This window comes from Populus alba, chromosome 8 (assembly GCF_005239225.2).
Source record: "Populus alba chromosome 8, ASM523922v2, whole genome shotgun sequence".
In the NCBI taxonomy this organism is placed as follows: Eukaryota; Viridiplantae; Streptophyta; class Magnoliopsida; order Malpighiales; family Salicaceae; genus Populus; species Populus alba.
The window spans coordinates 16,551,726-16,570,335 of NC_133291.1; the positions used below are offsets into that span (position 1 = coordinate 16,551,726).

General features: G+C 35.3%; 3 protein-coding genes and 1 non-coding gene across 7 annotated transcripts; 3 read left to right on the forward strand and 1 right to left on the reverse strand.

Moving 5' to 3' along the window:
* The first annotated feature begins 401 nt into the window (after positions 1-401).
* On the forward strand, positions 402-5,990 carry LOC118039463 (probable serine/threonine-protein phosphatase 2A regulatory subunit B'' subunit TON2). Its single transcript, XM_035046167.2, has 12 exons — positions 402-731; positions 982-1,073; positions 1,432-1,494; positions 1,597-1,695; positions 1,994-2,152; positions 2,282-2,353; positions 2,494-2,626; positions 3,284-3,348; positions 4,097-4,172; positions 4,733-4,834; positions 4,947-5,139; positions 5,526-5,990. The coding sequence occupies exons 1-12, from the start codon at positions 593-595 to the stop codon at positions 5,761-5,763; spliced, it is 1,431 nt and encodes a 476-aa protein (XP_034902058.1). The 5' UTR covers positions 402-592; the 3' UTR covers positions 5,764-5,990.
* Positions 5,285-5,400, forward strand: LOC118039469 (small nucleolar RNA snoR104). The gene has a single exon (XR_004685924.1). It is a non-coding gene; the product is annotated as a small nucleolar RNA snoR104 (small nucleolar RNA).
* Positions 5,921-8,804, reverse strand: LOC118039464 (uncharacterized). Of its 4 annotated transcripts, none has more exons than XR_012170559.1 (6): positions 8,370-8,804; positions 7,972-8,097; positions 7,809-7,866; positions 7,155-7,408; positions 6,936-7,035; positions 5,921-6,338 (listed from the first exon to the last, which is right to left on the reverse strand). XR_012170559.1 is itself a non-coding variant. In XM_035046169.2 (5 exons), the coding sequence occupies exons 1-5, from the start codon at positions 8,729-8,731 to the stop codon at positions 7,008-7,010; spliced, it is 828 nt and encodes a 275-aa protein (XP_034902060.1). In that variant the 5' UTR covers positions 8,732-8,802; the 3' UTR covers positions 6,340-7,007. The 4 variants fall into 4 exon arrangements, 2 of the variants coding, with proteins under 2 accessions (XP_034902060.1, XP_034902059.1); XR_012170558.1 differs by having other exon boundaries at positions 6,936-7,046; positions 8,370-8,783; XM_035046169.2 differs by lacking the exon at positions 5,921-6,338 and having other exon boundaries at positions 6,340-7,035; positions 8,370-8,802.
* Positions 8,805-11,174: 2,370 nt separating this feature from the next.
* On the forward strand, positions 11,175-18,317 carry LOC118039465 (anaphase-promoting complex subunit 7). The gene is made up of 19 exons (XM_035046172.2): positions 11,175-11,356; positions 11,437-11,505; positions 11,577-11,627; positions 11,716-11,847; positions 12,144-12,206; positions 12,292-12,407; positions 13,052-13,136; positions 14,072-14,131; positions 14,819-14,864; positions 15,264-15,337; positions 15,425-15,475; positions 15,558-15,758; positions 15,839-15,883; positions 16,013-16,106; positions 16,278-16,423; positions 16,545-16,774; positions 16,921-16,981; positions 17,127-17,713; positions 17,814-18,317. Exons 1-18 carry the CDS (start codon positions 11,288-11,290, stop codon positions 17,211-17,213), a joined length of 1,680 nt encoding a protein of 559 aa, XP_034902063.1. The 5' UTR covers positions 11,175-11,287; the 3' UTR covers positions 17,214-17,713; positions 17,814-18,317.
* Positions 18,318-18,610: the final 293 nt, after the last annotated feature.

Here is an 18,610-nt window from a genome sequence, read left to right on the forward strand (position 1 = left end):
ATTGTTGCTTTAAAGTCAATCTAATCAATAATTCCAAGTAATGATGGAATGACAATAATGTTGCAATATATATATATATATATATATATATTTTTATATATATATATATGTTTATAAAATAATTCATGAACTTTTTGTGAACTAAAAATATTTTTCAACAAATAAAATAAATTTAAATATTAATTATAAAACATTTAACAATTCTCTTATAAAATATTTTATTCAAAATAAACACATTTTCAAAGCCAGTACAAAGGCTCGACTAAATTCTCAATTTATTCAACAACTAAAATTTTGAGTAAATTATGGAGTTAATTGACATTTCAAAAACTTACAGGTACCTTTTGAGATTCACAAAATTATTGCGGTCAAATTCGATATACCAAAATGAAAGTTGAAGAACTCCCTTTTCCCGTAACTTTCAAAATCTAACGGAAGAAACTAATAAATCGAAAAACCAAAGGGAGAGAGAGCGGTAGGGTTTTTGCCTTCTCAATTTGTAATGCACGTTATTCTAGGGTTTTAACTCGTGGAATCGAACTCCAAACTCTCCCGAGTCAACTCAGACAACTTTGATAACTGAAGTTTGGCCATGTACAGTGGATCCAGCGATGGCGAGAGCCACGAGGCCGCGCAGAGGAAGATCCCGCCGGCTTCGTCAATGCTTTGGGTCCGTAATCTCCGGCGGTTCATCGGATCCGGTGCCGGGCTCGGATCTGAAGCCCTCATGGGTCCGTTTCTCCTTGCCTTAGCTGATTTTGATTTTAATTGTGTGTTTTTGGAATTGTAGCAAAATTAGAGCTGTAGCCCTAAATATACATGTGAAACGTTAACTTAATTGTGTATTAGAGTTCTCAGTGTTTGCATGATTAGTGCTTTGCTTTGATGCAGAGAGATTTAAGGATAATAAATTTTTTTTTTGTAAAGATATATTTTAGGCATTTCTAAAATTAGAATCTAAAATTGGGTTTTATTATGTAGAGCTCGAGACGAAGAGAATATTGCTAGATATTTTCAAAGAGAAGCAACAAAAGAGTGCTGAAGGTGGCACGATACCAAGTTTCTACAAGAAGGCATGTTGCTGGAATTCTTTTGCTTGATTTTAAACTGTTTTCTTACTAGGATACATGGATGTTACTTCACAACTTTGATTTCAGTGTGTTCTTTTGTTCGTGGACAAATTCTGGGTTTTGCTTATTGTTATGGAATGGAGGAATTGTGTTGATTCAATGCTAGATTTTGAGCTGTTTATTGATTTCAGTGTGTTCTTTTGTTTGTGGACAAAATCTGGGTTTTGCTTATTTTTATGGAATGGAGGAATTGTGTTGATTCAATGCTAGATTTTGAGCTGTTTATTGTGATGGTATTTTTGTGTTTTCCCTTATCATTTGCTGATTTTCTTTTACCTGTTTTCATTTTTTCTTTGCTTAGAAACCTGAAGAAGGATCAATTAGTCATAGGGTTCAAAGGCTGGCAAAATATCGTTTTTTGAAGGTACTGTGTTTCCACTTCTGCTTGCTATACTTGCTACTTTTTGGTTGGCTGGGGATATACTGGTTGGCTTTGTTGGTAACATTATCCATTTGATTATTGCAGAAACAATCAGATCTTTTACTAAATGCTGATGATCTGGATGCAATGTGGGTTTGCTTAAGAGAAAATTGTGTGATTGATGATGCCACTGGTGCAGAAAAGGTTTGGAAGATTTGCTGTGTCAATCTGTTTCGGCATTACACCAAATGTTGTTAATATGTTTTAGCAGAATTCTATATTTCAGTTACTAAATCTGCTTTTGTTTTAATTTAAGAATGTCCTAGCTTAACATTATCAGATATTGGGAAGTTATGCTAAGCATTGCTTATCATGTGATGTCTTGGTATTTGTTTTTGGTAGATGCATTTGTTACGCTAGATTTATTCCACAATGTTTTGTTCCATGGCCTAATATTTTTATCACTTTAACCTAATTTATCTTCGGGATTATCATGTTGTAGATGAATTATGAAGATTTTTGTCACATAGCCTCAGTATGTACAGAGCAAATAGGCCCCAAATGTCGGCGCTTTTTCAGCCCATCTAATTTCATGAAGTTTGAAAAGGATGAATCTGGAAGAATTGCCATTTTGCCCTTTTACCTGTATGTGATGCGCACTGTGAGTACAGCTTTTTGGTCCCATGCTTTTATTCTCAACTCTAAAGTATCAGAATTTACACATTTATTGTATGAGCTATTTGTTGAAGTTAATCTTGGCGAGTGCTGATTACTGTTTATTGTTGTTCAGGTTTCACTTACACAGGCCAGAATTGATATGAGCGAGCTTGACGAGGACTCTGATGGATTTCTTCAGCCTCGTGTATGGCTTTGTGCATTTATTTTAACACTCACATTTGGCTATTTGTTCCTCCTACTATTAGATCTTTATGAATGCTTATTTATGGCAATTCACTCTTACAATCTTCTGTATAAAACAAGGATTACTTTGTCCTCTTTCAGGAAATGGAGGCTTATATACGAGGTCTTATCCCTAATTTAGCGCAACTACGGGATATGCCTGTTGCATTCATTCAAATGTATTGTCGCATAGCTGCTCACAAATTCTTTTTCTTCTGTGATCCTCATAGACGAGGTTTGCATGGCTACCCTCTTTCATTACAGCAGTGTTTTTCTTTTTCCAGTTATTCGACACTGATATTTTATTTCTCCTTCATTTATGCAATCATTCCTGTTATTTGATTGTTTCAGTAATTTTCATATGTTTGCTCATTACCATAACCTGTACGCTCCCTTTAAATGTTTTATTAGAATACAGAGTATGAATCAACTTTTTGGTACTTGTGCTTCTTGGTCTCCCCTTAACTAGCTAGAAAAATACTTGAAATTAAACTTTAGTGAGGATGGGTTTTCAAATTTTTTAGTTACTCTACATTAGATGTTTTTATTTTGCTGATGACCTAGGCTGATAATAATTGTCTGCAAATATCTTGAAAGGTTGAAGATAATATTTATTACCTGATGTTTGAAGAGTGAATTTCATAAGCTTTTGGGACTTGAAAGGGAAACTGACACATATACCGATCCGTCCTTTAAAAGATGTTAGTTTGATGTATGGAATTCTAGTCACTGTGAATAGAAGGGGATCAGTGAATTAAAATCTAAATGGCCTAATTGTTACCTCTTCTCGCCTGGTTTTCCTTTTTGTAAGATTATTTGTATTTTTTTAAGAATTTTGACTTTCCTTTGTACTGGCATTTCAGAGTAGTTAACAGTTAGTTTTTCTTTACAGGGAAATCCTGCATAAAGAAGGTGCTTCTTAGCAACTGTCTCCAGGAATTGATGGAACTGCACCAGGTGGGTGGATTATGGATTTATATGTTTGAACTTATAGTGGCATGGATAAACAATTGATAGTAGTTTCATGCCTGTTTGTTTTTCTTTTCTAATGCTAAAATCCTTTCCTTGATTCTCCATTTGTTTTGTGCCTTCTCTTTTCCTTCTTCCATGACCCTGTGGTTATTCCTATAAATGAAAAGGTTGCAGCAATTTTGGACATTCTTTCTTAACATCCTGAAAGTTAAAACATGGAAATATGGAGGAAAACCCAGCAGGTCTTGTTGATGTATCATGTGTAGTATATATACATGAGTTCTACTATAAGATAAGTTAGGAACTAACTAAAAGATACATCTAATGAATACAATCTTATCAGAACCCATACAGCTAAGGAACAAATACCCTATCAGATACATGAATTTGTTGCTTTCAAATTCTATCTGTTACTTTACCACCAATACTGAAAACAAAAAATTTGCTGCATCTTCCGGAGTACAGTGGAACACTGGGAAATGAAACTTGTTTTCCTAGAGATGATTTTCGTAGAAACAGAATTGACTTGAATGTTGACATTGCTTGTTACAGGGGAGCACCCAATGCCCAGTTCTTGCCTGCATTCTTTATGTGATGAATAACTAGCTATTAAATGCATTGTAGTCTGCCTTGTCTGTTCTCTTTGGCCAGTTAAGACACTAATTTGTGTAAATAATCCCAATATATTTTGGTTTGGATCCATTTTTTGGTTCTAACTTTTTTCTATAAATAGGAAAGTGAGGAGGAAGTCACTGACACTGAACAAGCAGAAAATTGGTTTTCTTTGATGTCTGCACAACGAATATGTGGTGAGCGCTTTTAATTTTTTGCAATCCCTATGTTTTTTGTTTCCAAACTACTTTTGATCTGGTGGATTTTTTTTTTTTTTTAATAGTTTCCCATGTCCCCCCCCCCCTAACTCTTCCCTTTACCTTTTCTATTGTTCCCGGCATGCATTCTCTTATGAGCCTTCTTAACTTTGAGATTAAGCATCAAGTAGAGATCAGTGCAGTTTAAAGCAATGTGCATGTAGGTTTTGTAGTCATCTAATTATCAAATGGTAATGCGATAAGCTTTTGACAATCATCACAAAAAGACAATGGCAATATAAGGGTAGATGATTGGTAATAGCTGTTACAGTCCAGGGCAGAGGAAATAAAGAATGGAGTGTAGAGGCTCTCTTTTAAGGCTCATCTGTTTGTACAAGGTTTATCAATTGAAATTGCTTGCTGTTAGTGATGTAGAATGATTGATTGAGTTACAATGTGTTGACATGAAGAATTAGGCTTCAGGAAATTTTGTAATTTGTCACAGGAGCATAAAGTTTGGGACTTAGTTGTATATCTAATTACTGTTCATTCCTCCGTAGATATGTTCCTTGCCCTCGATAAAGATATGAATGGAACACTGAGCAAGCAAGAACTTCAAGAATATGCTGATGGTACGCTGACAGAAATCTTTATTGAAAGAGGTAGGATTTTTTATTAGTTTATCAGAATCTATAACCTTTTGATTTCTTTTCCTGGGAATGTAATTTCTCCAGAGGTTGCTGTTTTCATTCTTAGTTTGTTATGCTTTGATAGTGTTTGATGAGCATGTCCGCCGTGGAAAGATTGGTGGAGGGAATACTCGGGAAATGGACTTTGAAAGTTTTCTCGACTTTGTTTTGGCATTAGAAAACAAAGACACCCCTGAAGGGTTAACATATTTATTTCGTTGTCTTGATCTCCAAGGACGGGGATTTCTTACCACTGCTGATATTCACTCACTTTTCAGGTGAACATTCTTTCAGCATTTAAATTAGCCTGCACTGCATTGTTTCAATTTTTTTTCCTTCATTTTCTTTGGTTGCCAAGAGTTTATGAAACAAAAACTTTCATCACGAGCAACCAATTTTGAAATAACTTATGGAAGTAAAGAAGGGGAGCACCTAAGAACTGAGATGCTACCCGATACAACCTTCCTAGAGAAAACTCTGCAGTTTCCTGCTTGTAGTGCTTGAGCAATTCTGCAAGCCTCAAATGTTCAGAGACATGAACCTAGATATCAGACTGAAATGCATATAAAGATCGCAATAACCTTCTTTGGGATGTCATTGCTATTTTGATTTTACAGTTTCAGCTGTTGGTGGGCTAACATCGTCCTCTTGAACATTTTAACAGAGATGTACACCAGAAATGGATTGAAGGCGGTAACTATGAATTGTGTATTGAGGATGTGAGGGATGAAATATGGGATATGGTCAAGCCAGCTGACCCATTGAGTATTACACTGGCTGATCTGCTGGCTTGCAAACAAGGTGGGACTGTAGCCAGCATGCTTATAGACGTACGCGGTTTTTGGGCCCATGATAACAGAGAGAATCTTCTCCAGGAAGAGGAAGAACCAGAAGAGGAATGACATCTGCTATCTAGAAGCCAGCCATCCATGCACTAACACAAATCTGTCTCTTTCCTTGGGATTCACAGGTTTTTTTTTTTTTTTTTTGGTGCGCACTGTTAGGTAAACTATATGAGCGAATTTCATGTAAAAAGATGCAACAGCTGTGCATTCAGATAGTGTAAAGCAAGCATGTATAACAGTAATGCATTCTGATAGTGAAAAGCAAGCACTGGAATTATTGTTCATTTGCCCAGTCCGATTTCTGGATTCAGAATTCAGAAAGAGTTGTTAGATGTGTTTCCAAGCCCATCTCGTTTAACTGTCAAGTTTCTGAGAATAAATCCCTAGGCAAAAATTTTGAGCTTCAATTCATGGGGTTCTTTCAGTTTCTTTTGTTTCCAGATATTAAGACCTTTGAGATGCCTGTCGTTTGTTGAGGCAACGGCAATGGAGGCAACAATTTGATATCTCTTTCAGGATTCCAGCAAATCACATTTGTCACCTTATCTCAGCTTCTTGTTAATAATGTTAAGAACAGTTGATTTCATGTGATTCTCATCGGTGAATAATGTACCAAAAAGCTAGACGGATGTATGCGTAAATGTTATCAACAATTCAACATGATCAGTCTTTCCAGAGCAAATGGTATTCTCACAAGGCTTTTCTTCTTTGGAGATGCAAGAAATAATTTGCATTCATGCAAAGACAAACGGATTAAACCAACCAAGAGAAAGTAAACAGAACAATTCATGGAAAAAACCTAGCAGGTGGAATGCTTGTCCAACCCGTTCCCTCCCCGCCTGCCTTGATATAAAGAAGATCAGCCCATTCCATGGGAGACCATTGAGAAACTGCAAATTCAATGTAATTACTTGGCAGGACCAGCACATCATTTCTGTATCCTTTTCTAGAGAGCCCTGCTCCGACATTTACCGCTGGTAAGATCTTCAGCATTGCATCTCACATTCCACCCTCCATTCAAGCATCTTAACCCACAGAATTTGGCTCATTCTCCAGCAACAAGCTGAGCTCCCTATGTGATTATTCATGCAATTGAGCAAAATGTAAATGTTTGAGAAATCATCCAGGTGAATTACATGTAAAACCACAATCGGCTTTCAATTAGCAGTCTTGGTGCCTCAGGCAGTCAGGCTCCCGGCATAAATTTAAGTGCTCCTCGAGGTGCAATGATGCTAAAGACAAATGAAAGTCCCAAGTCCCAGTTCCACACTTAATCTGATCGTTAATATTCAACCACCGTGTCATAAGTTTCTATGGTAAGCGAACTTTCTGCAAAACATCTAGAGAGCATTTTCTTCTCATTATAATGTTGATGTAAATTCTACATTATCTTAAAAATGAAGAAGCTGAAATACAGAAAATGATGCAATTGTATTTGAATTGTATACCTTAGTTCATGCCAAAACGTGTTGGTCCAACCATGCAAAAAACGTCGCAGTGGTTCGAGAAAGTGGTCTTCTTCACCAAGCTGATCTGACTGAACATCAGACCTGCGTTCAAGGCTTGCAATAAAAAGAGAGGAGGCAAGATGAACGATAACAGATGGATCTGGGTCCTCAAGGATGGCCTGAAGCTCCCTTTGAATCCATGGTTCTATCCTGTGCAGTATCCTTTGTTTCATGCAACCATTTCTTGATATAATCTGTATGTTTAAAAACATGACAATAGAATCAGTAGGAAGAAACAATAAAATCAAACAGAATTCAGCCCTCTTCCATGCTAAATCCTCAAGCAAATCAATGACAGCCTTGAACCAACAATCTGGAATCCACTACAAGGAAAATACAATTTTAACAACAAACGGGCACCAATTTTCTCACAAACAAAGAAATGGTTCATAATATTTCCTCTAGAAGGGAGATGAGTTCAGCAAAGCCTGTTAGCCTAATGCTATCAATTTTCCAAAACAAACAACAATGCATCATGTCACTCGGGAAAGAAAAAGTAGCAAGCACCCACCATAATCCATAGTAGGAAAAGATTGCAAACAAGTGCATGCAGTGAAGCAAAGTATCACAAAACTATGATTTTGAGGAGAATACCTGCTTGAGGCAATTCCTCGAAGATATAGGAACAGCATGCAATCTTTGATTATATATGCTGCAAAAAAAAAAAAAAGGAATCAGCATCATATCGACCAACAAAAGCATAGTCGTATTCAATAATCCTCTCTCAAATTGACAAAACTTGGGTCAATTAGGGTACCTAGCACGCCACTGAAGCTTTCTTTGAGTAATGACATCAGATCCCACTGATCCTGGCAGTGGCTGTCCAAATCTTCGCCGGCATGGTAATGGCCTACTTCTCCGACTAGCAACATTCAATCCAGCTCTAAAATCAAACAAAGAAGACATGCTCTTTTTAGATTCAGATCTTCAAAATCAATTTAAGTTTTTTTTATTAAATTTCTCTGATTACATCATGCCGAGCCATACTATACGAAGATAAATTTAATTTATCTAAAGCATCTCCATGTAATGGTTTTATAAAAAAAAATTTTAAAAATAACATTTATGCAATAAAAAATACAATAAATTTAATCTCGATTAAATCACATAAATATCAACTTAATCATCATATAATAGGACATGACTAAACCTCACCGTTGCCTAGAGCTCAAGATATCTAGCGGAGTGACCCCTCTGCTCTCCTTGACCACCGGTAATTTCTCCGTCGAGAAATTTCGAGTGGAGAGAATGATTCTACAGAACCAAGAATTGAACTCCGAATTACAGAGAGGACACTTCCGCTTGATATCGCTCCACTTGCGGATGCAATCGAGACAATACGCGTGTAAGCAAACCCTAATCACCGCAACTCTTCGGTAATCTTCTTCGCCACCAAAATCTTTTAAGCATACTGGACATGACTGCCCCCGTATTGCTGGCAAAATTACTTTCGATAAGAACTTCTCTTGACTCTGTCTCTTTGACCTCCGCGAAGCAATCGAAGACGACGATTCCATTCCGGTAGTGATGCCTAGATAGTGGTGGCCTGCCCTCCTCCGTTTTATAGTTTTAGTTTCTGTAGAGACGGCTTGTCGTCTACTTTGGTTAGGGGGAGGCAACCGGTCGGATCTGGTTTTTTAGCCCGTTATCCCAATGATACAGTTGCAAAACCTGATCAAGCGGTCGACTCGACACGGGTTATGGATCGAAAATGTCAAGTTAAATAAAAAATCACTTAAAAAATTTGTTTTTACAGTCTAGATATTTTTTTTTTTTATAAAAAAATTATCCTAACTCGCTTTTGTAATAAATTTATGAAAGTGACTTTAGTGAACATTGCAATATTTACAACTTATGTATATAATATACTTTAAGAAAATATATTAATTTAATATGTTTTTTTAAAAATAATTTAAAAAATATATTCAACCCAACAACATCCATATCAAATAACCTAAAAAAAATCATTTTTTTCTTAGACAATGTTTGCTATTGTGGTTCAGAAGCATTTTATTTTTTTATTTTAAATTACTATATTTTTGATGTTTTCATATTATTTTAATATGCTAATATCAAAACTAATTTTTAAAAAAATAAAAAAAATATTATTTTAATGTATTTTAGAATGAAAAACACTTTGAAAAGCAGCCACTAAAACACTTTCAAAACTGTGTTTGGTATTATGGTAGTTGTTGTGGTTATGGTTTGAAAAAAGTTATTTTATAAAAAAGTACTTTTGTTGAGGTTGGTTTGGGAAAATATACATTTTGTTAAAGCTGTGGTTAAAATTGAGGTTAAACAAAAAGTAGTTTAATGTGTTTGGTTTAAAAAATGTTTTTCAAATTGAGTTTATAAAATAATTAAAAAAGACATATTAATATTGATAGTTTTTTTATTGAAATATTAGCGATTTAACTAATGCTATTACATCATAAAATAAACAATATTTTATTTAAAGTATTTTTTTTATTATTACATTAAACTATGTTTAATTTCATCACGTATAAAATCTATTCAACAAAGACTATAGTTTCTATGATTTCTTGAGTGTGCAACAACATCATATAAAATATCATCAGGAATAAAATTGGGATTGCGATCAAATTCTACAAATGCTATACCATCATACGATCTCTTTTCAAATGTAATTATGTAGTGCCATAAAATCATGCTAAACATTAGTTTTTTCATATAAAAATCTGAGAAATGTTTTGGGTTTTTTTTTACTGGGTCACACCCAGTTCAATGCATTTAGGTTTGGAACAGACCTGGTTCAATATATTTAGATTTGGGCCGGACCCAGTCCGACCCATTAATAATGGAGCTGCTTTTCACTATTCACGTAGCATAATAATAGAGACATTTTGAAGAAGAAGAAGAAAGAGAAGACCATGTCTTTACTATTCTTCAACGTGAACAACGGAGTCTTTATTGTTCACGTTGCAGAACAATGGAGACATGGTCTTCCCTTCCCCTTCCCCTTCCCCTTCATCTTCTTCTTCTTCCATTGTTTTTCAAGGTGAATAGTGGAGACATGGTGTAGAAGAAGGAGAAGGAAAAGGAGAAGAGCTAGTTGAATCCTTCCTCTGTTTTTCTACAAGGCACGCCATTATTTACTGTGTTATAACACAATTGTAACAAAAGCAGTGGGAAGCTGCTTCGATTGACCCTGCATTCCAAACACAATAAAAAGACGGGCCCTATGAACAGTAAAAATTATTCTTTCCATTACCAAACATGTAGGAGATGCGTGTTGTTTGAAACGCAGCCATAGCCACGTAAACAAATGGCACCTAAGAGTGTATTTGTTTTTAATTAAGATAGCTTTTGAGGTTGTGATTTTTAAAAAGATAAGTTAAAAAAAAAGTGTAATTAGTTGGATTTAGATGCGTGTTTAATAAAACTTGTGGTTGAAGTTTATGTGTAGTAAAAAACATGTATAAAATGTTTGCTGGAAACGTAGTTGCGATTGATTTTCAAAGTGTTTTTATTTTGGAAATGCATCAAAATAGTATATTTTTTTATTTTTTAAAAATAATTTTTGATATTATCGTATCAAAATGATCTGAAAACACAAAAAATATATCAATTTGAAGCAAAGAAAAAAAATAAAGATATTTCAAATTTTTTCAAAAGTGCTTTTAAAATGCAAAAACAAACAAAGTTTTACAAAATTCAATTAAAAAAAACATGTAAAAATTATTGCACAAAAACTATATTTTAAATTCAATTTTACCGAAAACACAAAAACGGATAAAAAACAAACATAGCCTGACTCAAGACAAGGAAATGAAGTCGGGCAATAAAAAACCTGCCCCTATTCCTGTCGGGTCACATAAAAATAAGGTTCTTCTTGAGCCCAGACACCCATTTCATTGGGTCGGATCCAATTTAAAAAACGAGACAGACGACGTGTCGTCTAAACAGAGCGGGCAGGGGTTTTCCTTCCAGCAAGAGCACGAGAGGAGACACATGTGGCTTTTCAAAATTCAGCCCCAAAAGCACACTCTCTTCTCTACAGTACTCGCATTACAAATTAGAGCTTCAGTCTCCGTCTGGTTTTGGGTACAAAAATGGATGTGCCGAAGGATCAAATCACAGCTCTTCTCGATCACGAACTCTACAATTCCGCTCAAATCCTCGTAATTAATACTCCATTTTCAACCTTTTTTTTTGAAAAATAAATAAAAATAAAAAATAAAAATATAATTCGCTTTTGCAGGGTAGCTTTCTGGTATCATCAGCTACAGTTAGTCTGGAAACCAGCCCTCAGCTCAAAGCCGAAAATCAGGTTTTTCTCATTTTTATTTTTATTTTTCAAACTTTGATAAAATTTTTTATGTGATTACGTTTTGTTTTCAGATTCTCCTTGGAGATGCATTGTTTCGCGAGAGAGAGTTTCGCAGAGCGATTGTGAGTTTTTTTTTTAGTTTGAAGAATCTGGAATTTAATTATTTTGCGTTTTTAATTTTTTTTTCTTGTTTTTATGAATTTTTTGTAGCATACGTATAAGCAAGCATTGCATTACTACAAGATAATTCCGAAACAGAGTTCGACAACTTCTCGAAGTTCGTTATCGAACAGGTCTTCTTCTCCGAATTCCTTTAACATTTCAGCCATTAATGAAAATGAGGTACATTGATTTATCTCTTTTATACACATACATTGATTGATAGCGCTCTTAGAAAAGAAAAGATGGATGGAGACAGTGGAGATAAAGGGACAAGTTTCTCAGTACATCTTGTTTTGAAATTACAAAAACTTGCTCCAAAACTATATCTAAGACATATTTTTTTTCATCTCGTTGTCTTTGTCTCTTCAACTAAACACGTTTTTTGTATCTATGCCTTCCATCCTAGAACAATAATCAAACGCAACCATGGTATGGTGTATTTTGAATTTTTACAGTTTTATTTGTCTCAATGGTAGGTGAAGTTCAAGATCGCATCATGTCACGCCACATTGAATGAAACTAGAGCTGCACTTGTTGAGGTCTTTTTATGAAGTGTATTTTATTGTTTAGTTTTTTTTATGAATAATTTCTTGCTTTCAATTAATTAGGTTGTTTGTTTTGAAGATGGAAGGAATTCCGAGCAAAGCAAGAACTTTGCAGATGAGTTTATTGATGGCAAAGCTTTATAGAAGTTCTAGACATACTCGCCTTGCTATCAGTTGTTACAAAGAGTGCTTAAGGTGTGTCAAGTTGCATTGCAATTTTTGTTACAAAGGCTGGATGCATGTGGTAGCCTCCCCTTTGGTTAAATTCCAAATACTCTATTTGATCCCTGGTCCCGAATCCAGCACCAGGGAAGTTTACTAGCTAAGATAGCTTGCATCCACCGAGTTGCTTTCTTATGTGAATTTAGATTCACCTACTTGATAAGCAAATGTAGACAGATAATTTAATATATATATATATATATATATATATATATATATATATATATATATTTGCTAATCTTTTTCTTATAAATTTTGTGGTATGATTTCTGTTAGTCCTGTCATGTCATATCTGGAGAGTCTTGAAACAAATATTGTGCTTCTGATGATGGTTTCACTTGATTGAATTTTGGAGAAACTTGTTGGCTCAGAATTATTTAATTAACATATTGTGGTTCTGTGGACTCCTGTGTACTTAGGACCACTCCTCTCTTTCAATGTTCAATATGTTTTTTACCTCTTTTAATTACTATCTCATACATTTTCAGTGACTTGCAAACTGTTGTACATGCTTGTTCACCTATTTGTGTTAAATTAGCAATTCTTTTTTCCTTTATTCATACTATAGAGATTATTATATTCGATTTATATTTTTCTTTTGGGTGCATTGTTGGCAGGCATTGCCCTTTTGTCATCGAGGCTATCATAGCTTTGGCAGAACTGGGAGTTGCTGCCAAGGATGTTATTTCTCTTTTTTCACAGGTTCGTTATGGATGATGTTCACTCTTTAACAAGTATGTGAGGAATCATGTTTCACTTCTATCCTTGTAAAATCATTTTTATCTTCATGAATGCTGACTTTTTTTGCTTTTGCAAGTCCAGTAAGGCTTTGTTGAGCTGTTGTGAAGTTTTACTTTGTCATATTTATGCAAGGTTACATGGCACAAGAATTCATCTAAGTGAAGACTTTGACTTACAAATAAATTGTCATGTTGTTCCTATCAAAACATTCACAGTTTATATACTGTGGAGGAAATAGTTCTCGCTTATTTAGTAGAATATTTGGCTTATCTAGGATTCAATTTTTCAAAAGCATGAAACCATATAGTGGCAAGTTAGTTGGTTTCTGCTTCCCATAAGATTTTCTCTCAATTTCATAGTGAATGATTTGATGTTCTGCAGCATTGTCGAGTTCATGGAAAAATAAGATTTTAAATGAATCTGCATGGCTTCCTTTTCTTTTTACCTTGGGGTTTGAAATGTTTGGATTGTGTTTACTTGTGAGAGTCTTCAAAACTCCCAGGAAAATTTTAAAAGAAATAGAAAGCTAAAGAAAACACGTTTACTAATTGAGTAAATATTGTTTTCTTAGAAACATGTGTTTTCTTATTCTCCACTTTTTCAGAAAATTGAAAACACCAAAATGTTGTTTTCGAAATTCTTCACTATAAAAACAAGGGTCTTGTTTGGTTTATCTAGTGTTTTATGGTCATTCCTTTTAATATTTTCAATTTATGCCAAACAAGGTCCTTGTTTTCTATTTTGGAAGAATTGTATCTAATAAACATGTTTCTTTATTTCTCCACAGAAAAATCTCTTTAGAATATATAAGAAAACTAGAGATAGAGATTAAAAAACTATTTTATGAAAGTAAACACAACCTTGATGTCTTTAGGGCTCTTCTATTATGGTTGCAGGTATCAAATAGAAGTGGGAGAGCTCCACTTGATCATACCGATTCTACTCGCTGGCTTCAGGTAAGTATGGCATGAGACAGATTACATTTGGGTCTGTTGTGAACTGCTAACAGCTCAATGGTTCTTCACTATCAGCATTTGTCTTCATTTCCCACAGTAAACCTTTTTCCTAAACAAAACGCTTCTCTGGTGTTACGTTTGTTTGAATGGCTTTAAATTTCAGTCTTCAATCAAAATCACCATTCAAGGAAAAGGGAGAAAAAAAAAACAACTAGATGTTCATTCTTGTGTCATGGAAACACCATTCTTTTCCTTATGAAATCAAACATGTACTGTACAAGGATTGTCATTTTGTGCACAGTAATCACCTTGGGGTGAGTGCTGAGCCAGTTTGGCATTGTGGTGGCTAAAAAGTCACTGCAGCTACAACTCTGCACAAGCCTTTTCTGGTGCTTTGCAGAAAAGGCTTGTACTTCCATGCTATTGGAGCTTTTTTTGACACCATCACCACAAAGTCAAAACACAGAATGATTTCCTTGTCTATACTGCATGGTTTGCTATCACCCAATCTGGAAGAACAAATGAACACCCTTGTCCAGTGGCATTCTTGGTAGTATATATCATGGAAAAAGAAAATTACTTGAAACATTATAGTTTATATTATTAATCAGTTACCTTTTTAACGACTGGTTTGCATTGCATTGTTTATGCCAACTTACTATATTATAATTTGTTATTTGTATGCAGCGCTATGTTGAGGCCCAGTGCTGTATTGCTTCAAATGATTACAAAGGTAAAATAATTATGTTTCAAAGATATGTCTGCATGTTTGTTTGCTAATGCATGCATATCTGCTGCCAACACAACTAGGTTTAGATGGGGACCTCTATTGTTAGCATCCTGACCTGATATAAAAGCAAATAGATTAGTAAATAAAGGGGGTATGTTAAATGTTGATCAGCTGCTATTAATTGATTATCTTAGTGAATACAATCCCAAATATTTTTAGGTGAATACAAAAGAAATTTTATATAGCAACTGTAGCAAGTTCATAATTTACTTTCCTTTCTTGGATTTCCCAATTACAAGATGTGTTTTCTTCTGTTGCTTGCCACGTCAGCTTTAGTAGTTATTGATTGATCATTGATACATTATGGTTCTCACTCCTAGGCTCTTTCCTTTTTGTTGGCAGGTGGTTTGGAGCTCTTTGGAGAACTCTTGCAACGTTTTCCAAATAATGTACACATATTACTTGAAATCGCAAGGGTAAGAAATGCTATACTATAATCTGTGCAACCTGGCTAGATGTATTAATTGTTTATGTTTTACTAATATGTAACCTGATGTCTTAAGGCTGAAGCCATAATTGGGAAGAATGATGAGGCCATAATGAATTTTGAGAAGGTATTAGAAGTTATGTTTTCCACATTGAGGAACTGTTCATTGTCTGCACATGCACAAACATGCTAAGTTCATGAACTTGCAGGTTCGATCAATTGATCCGTATGTTGTAACTTATATGGATGAGTATGCGATGCTTCTAAAGACCAAAGGTGATTTTTCAAAGCTAAACAAGTTGGTGCATGATTTGCTGAGCATTGATCCCACAAGGCCAGAAATTTTTGTGGCTTTGTCTGTCCTGTGGGAAAAGAAGGATGAGATAGGAGCATTGTCTTATGCTGAGAAGGTTAGCTAGCTTTTGTTATAATATGAGTCTTTTCTCCATCTTTGTAATGTCACAATTCCACCGATTCTTCTTGCAACCAGAGCATCAGGATTGATGAGAGACACATACCGGGTTACATTATGAAGGTAAAAGATATTTTATGTCTGATAGAACAGATATTGTTTTGATCTAAGTCTTCTTTGAGATTGTTGTGGGTTGATGCATGTCTGGTGTATAAATCTCAACGAACATTATAATCTTTTCTCTGATATCAGGGTACTTTGCTCTTGTCACTAAAGCGGCCAGAAGCAGCTGTAATTGCTTTCAGGGGAGCTCAAGAATTAAGAGCCGATCTCCGTTCATATCAAGGTACAACTGTACAATCTGTAAGGAAAAAAAAAAAATAATACCAAGAACAGAATTTCAACTATCCATCTGCATAATTTCCATGTATATCTATGACTGGCTTGCACATGTAAACCAAATGGAACGGTAACAAGGAAAAAAATCCAGGAATAATTGAATCAATTACAATTTCAGGTTTGGTTCATTCATATTTGGCATTCTCCAAAATTAAAGAGGCTCTGCATGCTGCCCGGGAGGCAATGAAGGCCATGCCTCAGTCTGCAAAGGCACTAAAATTAGTAGGGGATGTACACGCTAGTAACTCTGGTGGAAGAGAGAAGGTAAAGCTGTAACAGATATTAATTTCCTTTTCTTTTGGTTAAGGATCACCATTCATCATCTCATGTGTGCTCATCTCTAAATTTATGGTTAAAGAAGGCTATCTAATGTCAAATTCAACAGGCAAAAAAGTTCTATGAGTCAGCACTGAGGCTGGAACCTGGTTACCTTGGTGCAGCATTAGCTTTGGCTGAGCTTCATGTCATTGAGGGTCGAAATGGGGATGCTGTATCTCTGCTTGAGCGATATCTCAAGGATTGGGCAGATGACTCTCTTCATGTCAAGTTGGCTCAAGTATTTGCGGCCACTAATATGCTACAAGAGGCTTTGTCACATTATCAGGCTGCATTAAGGTAGAACATTAAATATACACTCAGATTTATTTAATCTAGAATCTGAGATTCCTTACCTGAATGTCTGCGTGCTTTTATTGTTGATTCCCAACAATGCATCGCATTGCATTGCTGATAATGCCCATAATTTAAAACTGTGGTTGCAGAATAAACCCACAGAATGAAGCTGCAAAAAAAGGACTAGAGCGCCTGGAAAAACAGATGAAGGTCTGTATAACATTTTTCGTTTTCAGTTTCTGCACTGTCTAACTAGTGTCTTTGACCAGGCAAAATGTACTTGGTAAATTGACTTGGGGTGAGGTTGGTGTCTTGGAGAAAATCCTATTTTGCAACTAAATGTTACTTACTGCAGGGAGTGGATCCAGATGCACCTGAAGAAGATGAAGAAAACGAGGTTGAGGATCCCGATGGAGACCAAGAAGAGACTGATCTTTTATAAAAGTAAAGCCAAAGAAGATCTTGTAAGTTTTGTATGGGATCAGGAAATTATTTCCACCAAGATTGTTGGTCGAGAAAAAGCGGTCACTGGTGGACTACGGCAAAAATTTCCATGCAGGCAATGGACCGAGCTCGTATTCCAGCAATTAGAGCATTCAAGTTACATAGAACTGAAAATCAAGGTGGTTCTGTAGAGCTCATTTGCTTGATGGTGTAGGAATGAGAATCATTTATTTTGTTCAATATGTTGTTTGTATGTCATTGTTTCAATTGTGATCTAGAGTGGGGAAAGTTCTGATTCCAGAGCCTTTCAATCCTTAATTTTCAATGTGTACACGTTTTATTTTCTGGTCCTAAATTCAAAGAAGTTGATACTAGAAATTACTTGGCGATAAACTCTTGAAGGCCATTGGTTTATCTTTCAAATCTATATATAGCCGTTGTAATATCAGAAAACAGGGATGCAAAGTGTCACTATCTCTTTACTACAGGATGATCAAGGTAATTTGTCAAGTGGTTTTCGTTCTGGATTTTAACTGTAAGGCAATTATTATGTAAACTTGCAAAATAATAATCTTTTCTGCTGTGTTTTATGGAGCAGGTATGCTATGAAGCGTAGGAGTGCGTCAATTTGGCAAATGACCAAACAGGCTAAGAGAGGAAAAGGAGAGTGGCTCCATCACTATTTTAGAACAGTCCATGCTGACGACAATGAGAGGTACAAGAATGCTAGGGTTTGCAGGCAATCAGCTATTAATACAGGAAGGGTTGGAATGACAGTTAAAAAAGCACTGAGATGTAAAAGACTTGAGACATTCGGCTGATGCACAGCCATCTTGCTGTAAAACCTATGGTGAGAATGTGGGATGAATGGAGGCATCAATGCTGTCGATGATATGTCTGCTACTGTAAGTCAGCTTGTTTGGGTAACTTATTATCATTCTATGCTTGCTCTTGATGGTGTTCATATGATAAAAGATTTCATTTGACCTGTGTAATTTTAATTTTTGGATTTGGTACTCCTTTTTTCAAGGTCTCTATGTTAATACATTCAAGCCCAAACTAGAATACCAAGAGAGTTAATCAATTCAATAACTTTGCAGAATGTTCCCTCTCCTAAACTCGGCAGAAAAAGCCTCTTATACATAGAAGGTTATTTTGCTATACAAGAAGTCTCCCCCATTCCCTAAAAATCAGCATCTATCTATGATAAGATAATCTTTGATAAGATTATCTTTATAGTTAATATTGAGAGTCCTAATTTGTATATATTTTTAAGATTATATATGGTAACATTCCCCCTCAAATTGATGCTGGTAAGTCAACCAACAGTAATTTGCCAACAAGAAATTGATGTCGCTGTCGAGTCATAGCTTTAGTGAAGACATTAGCTATTTG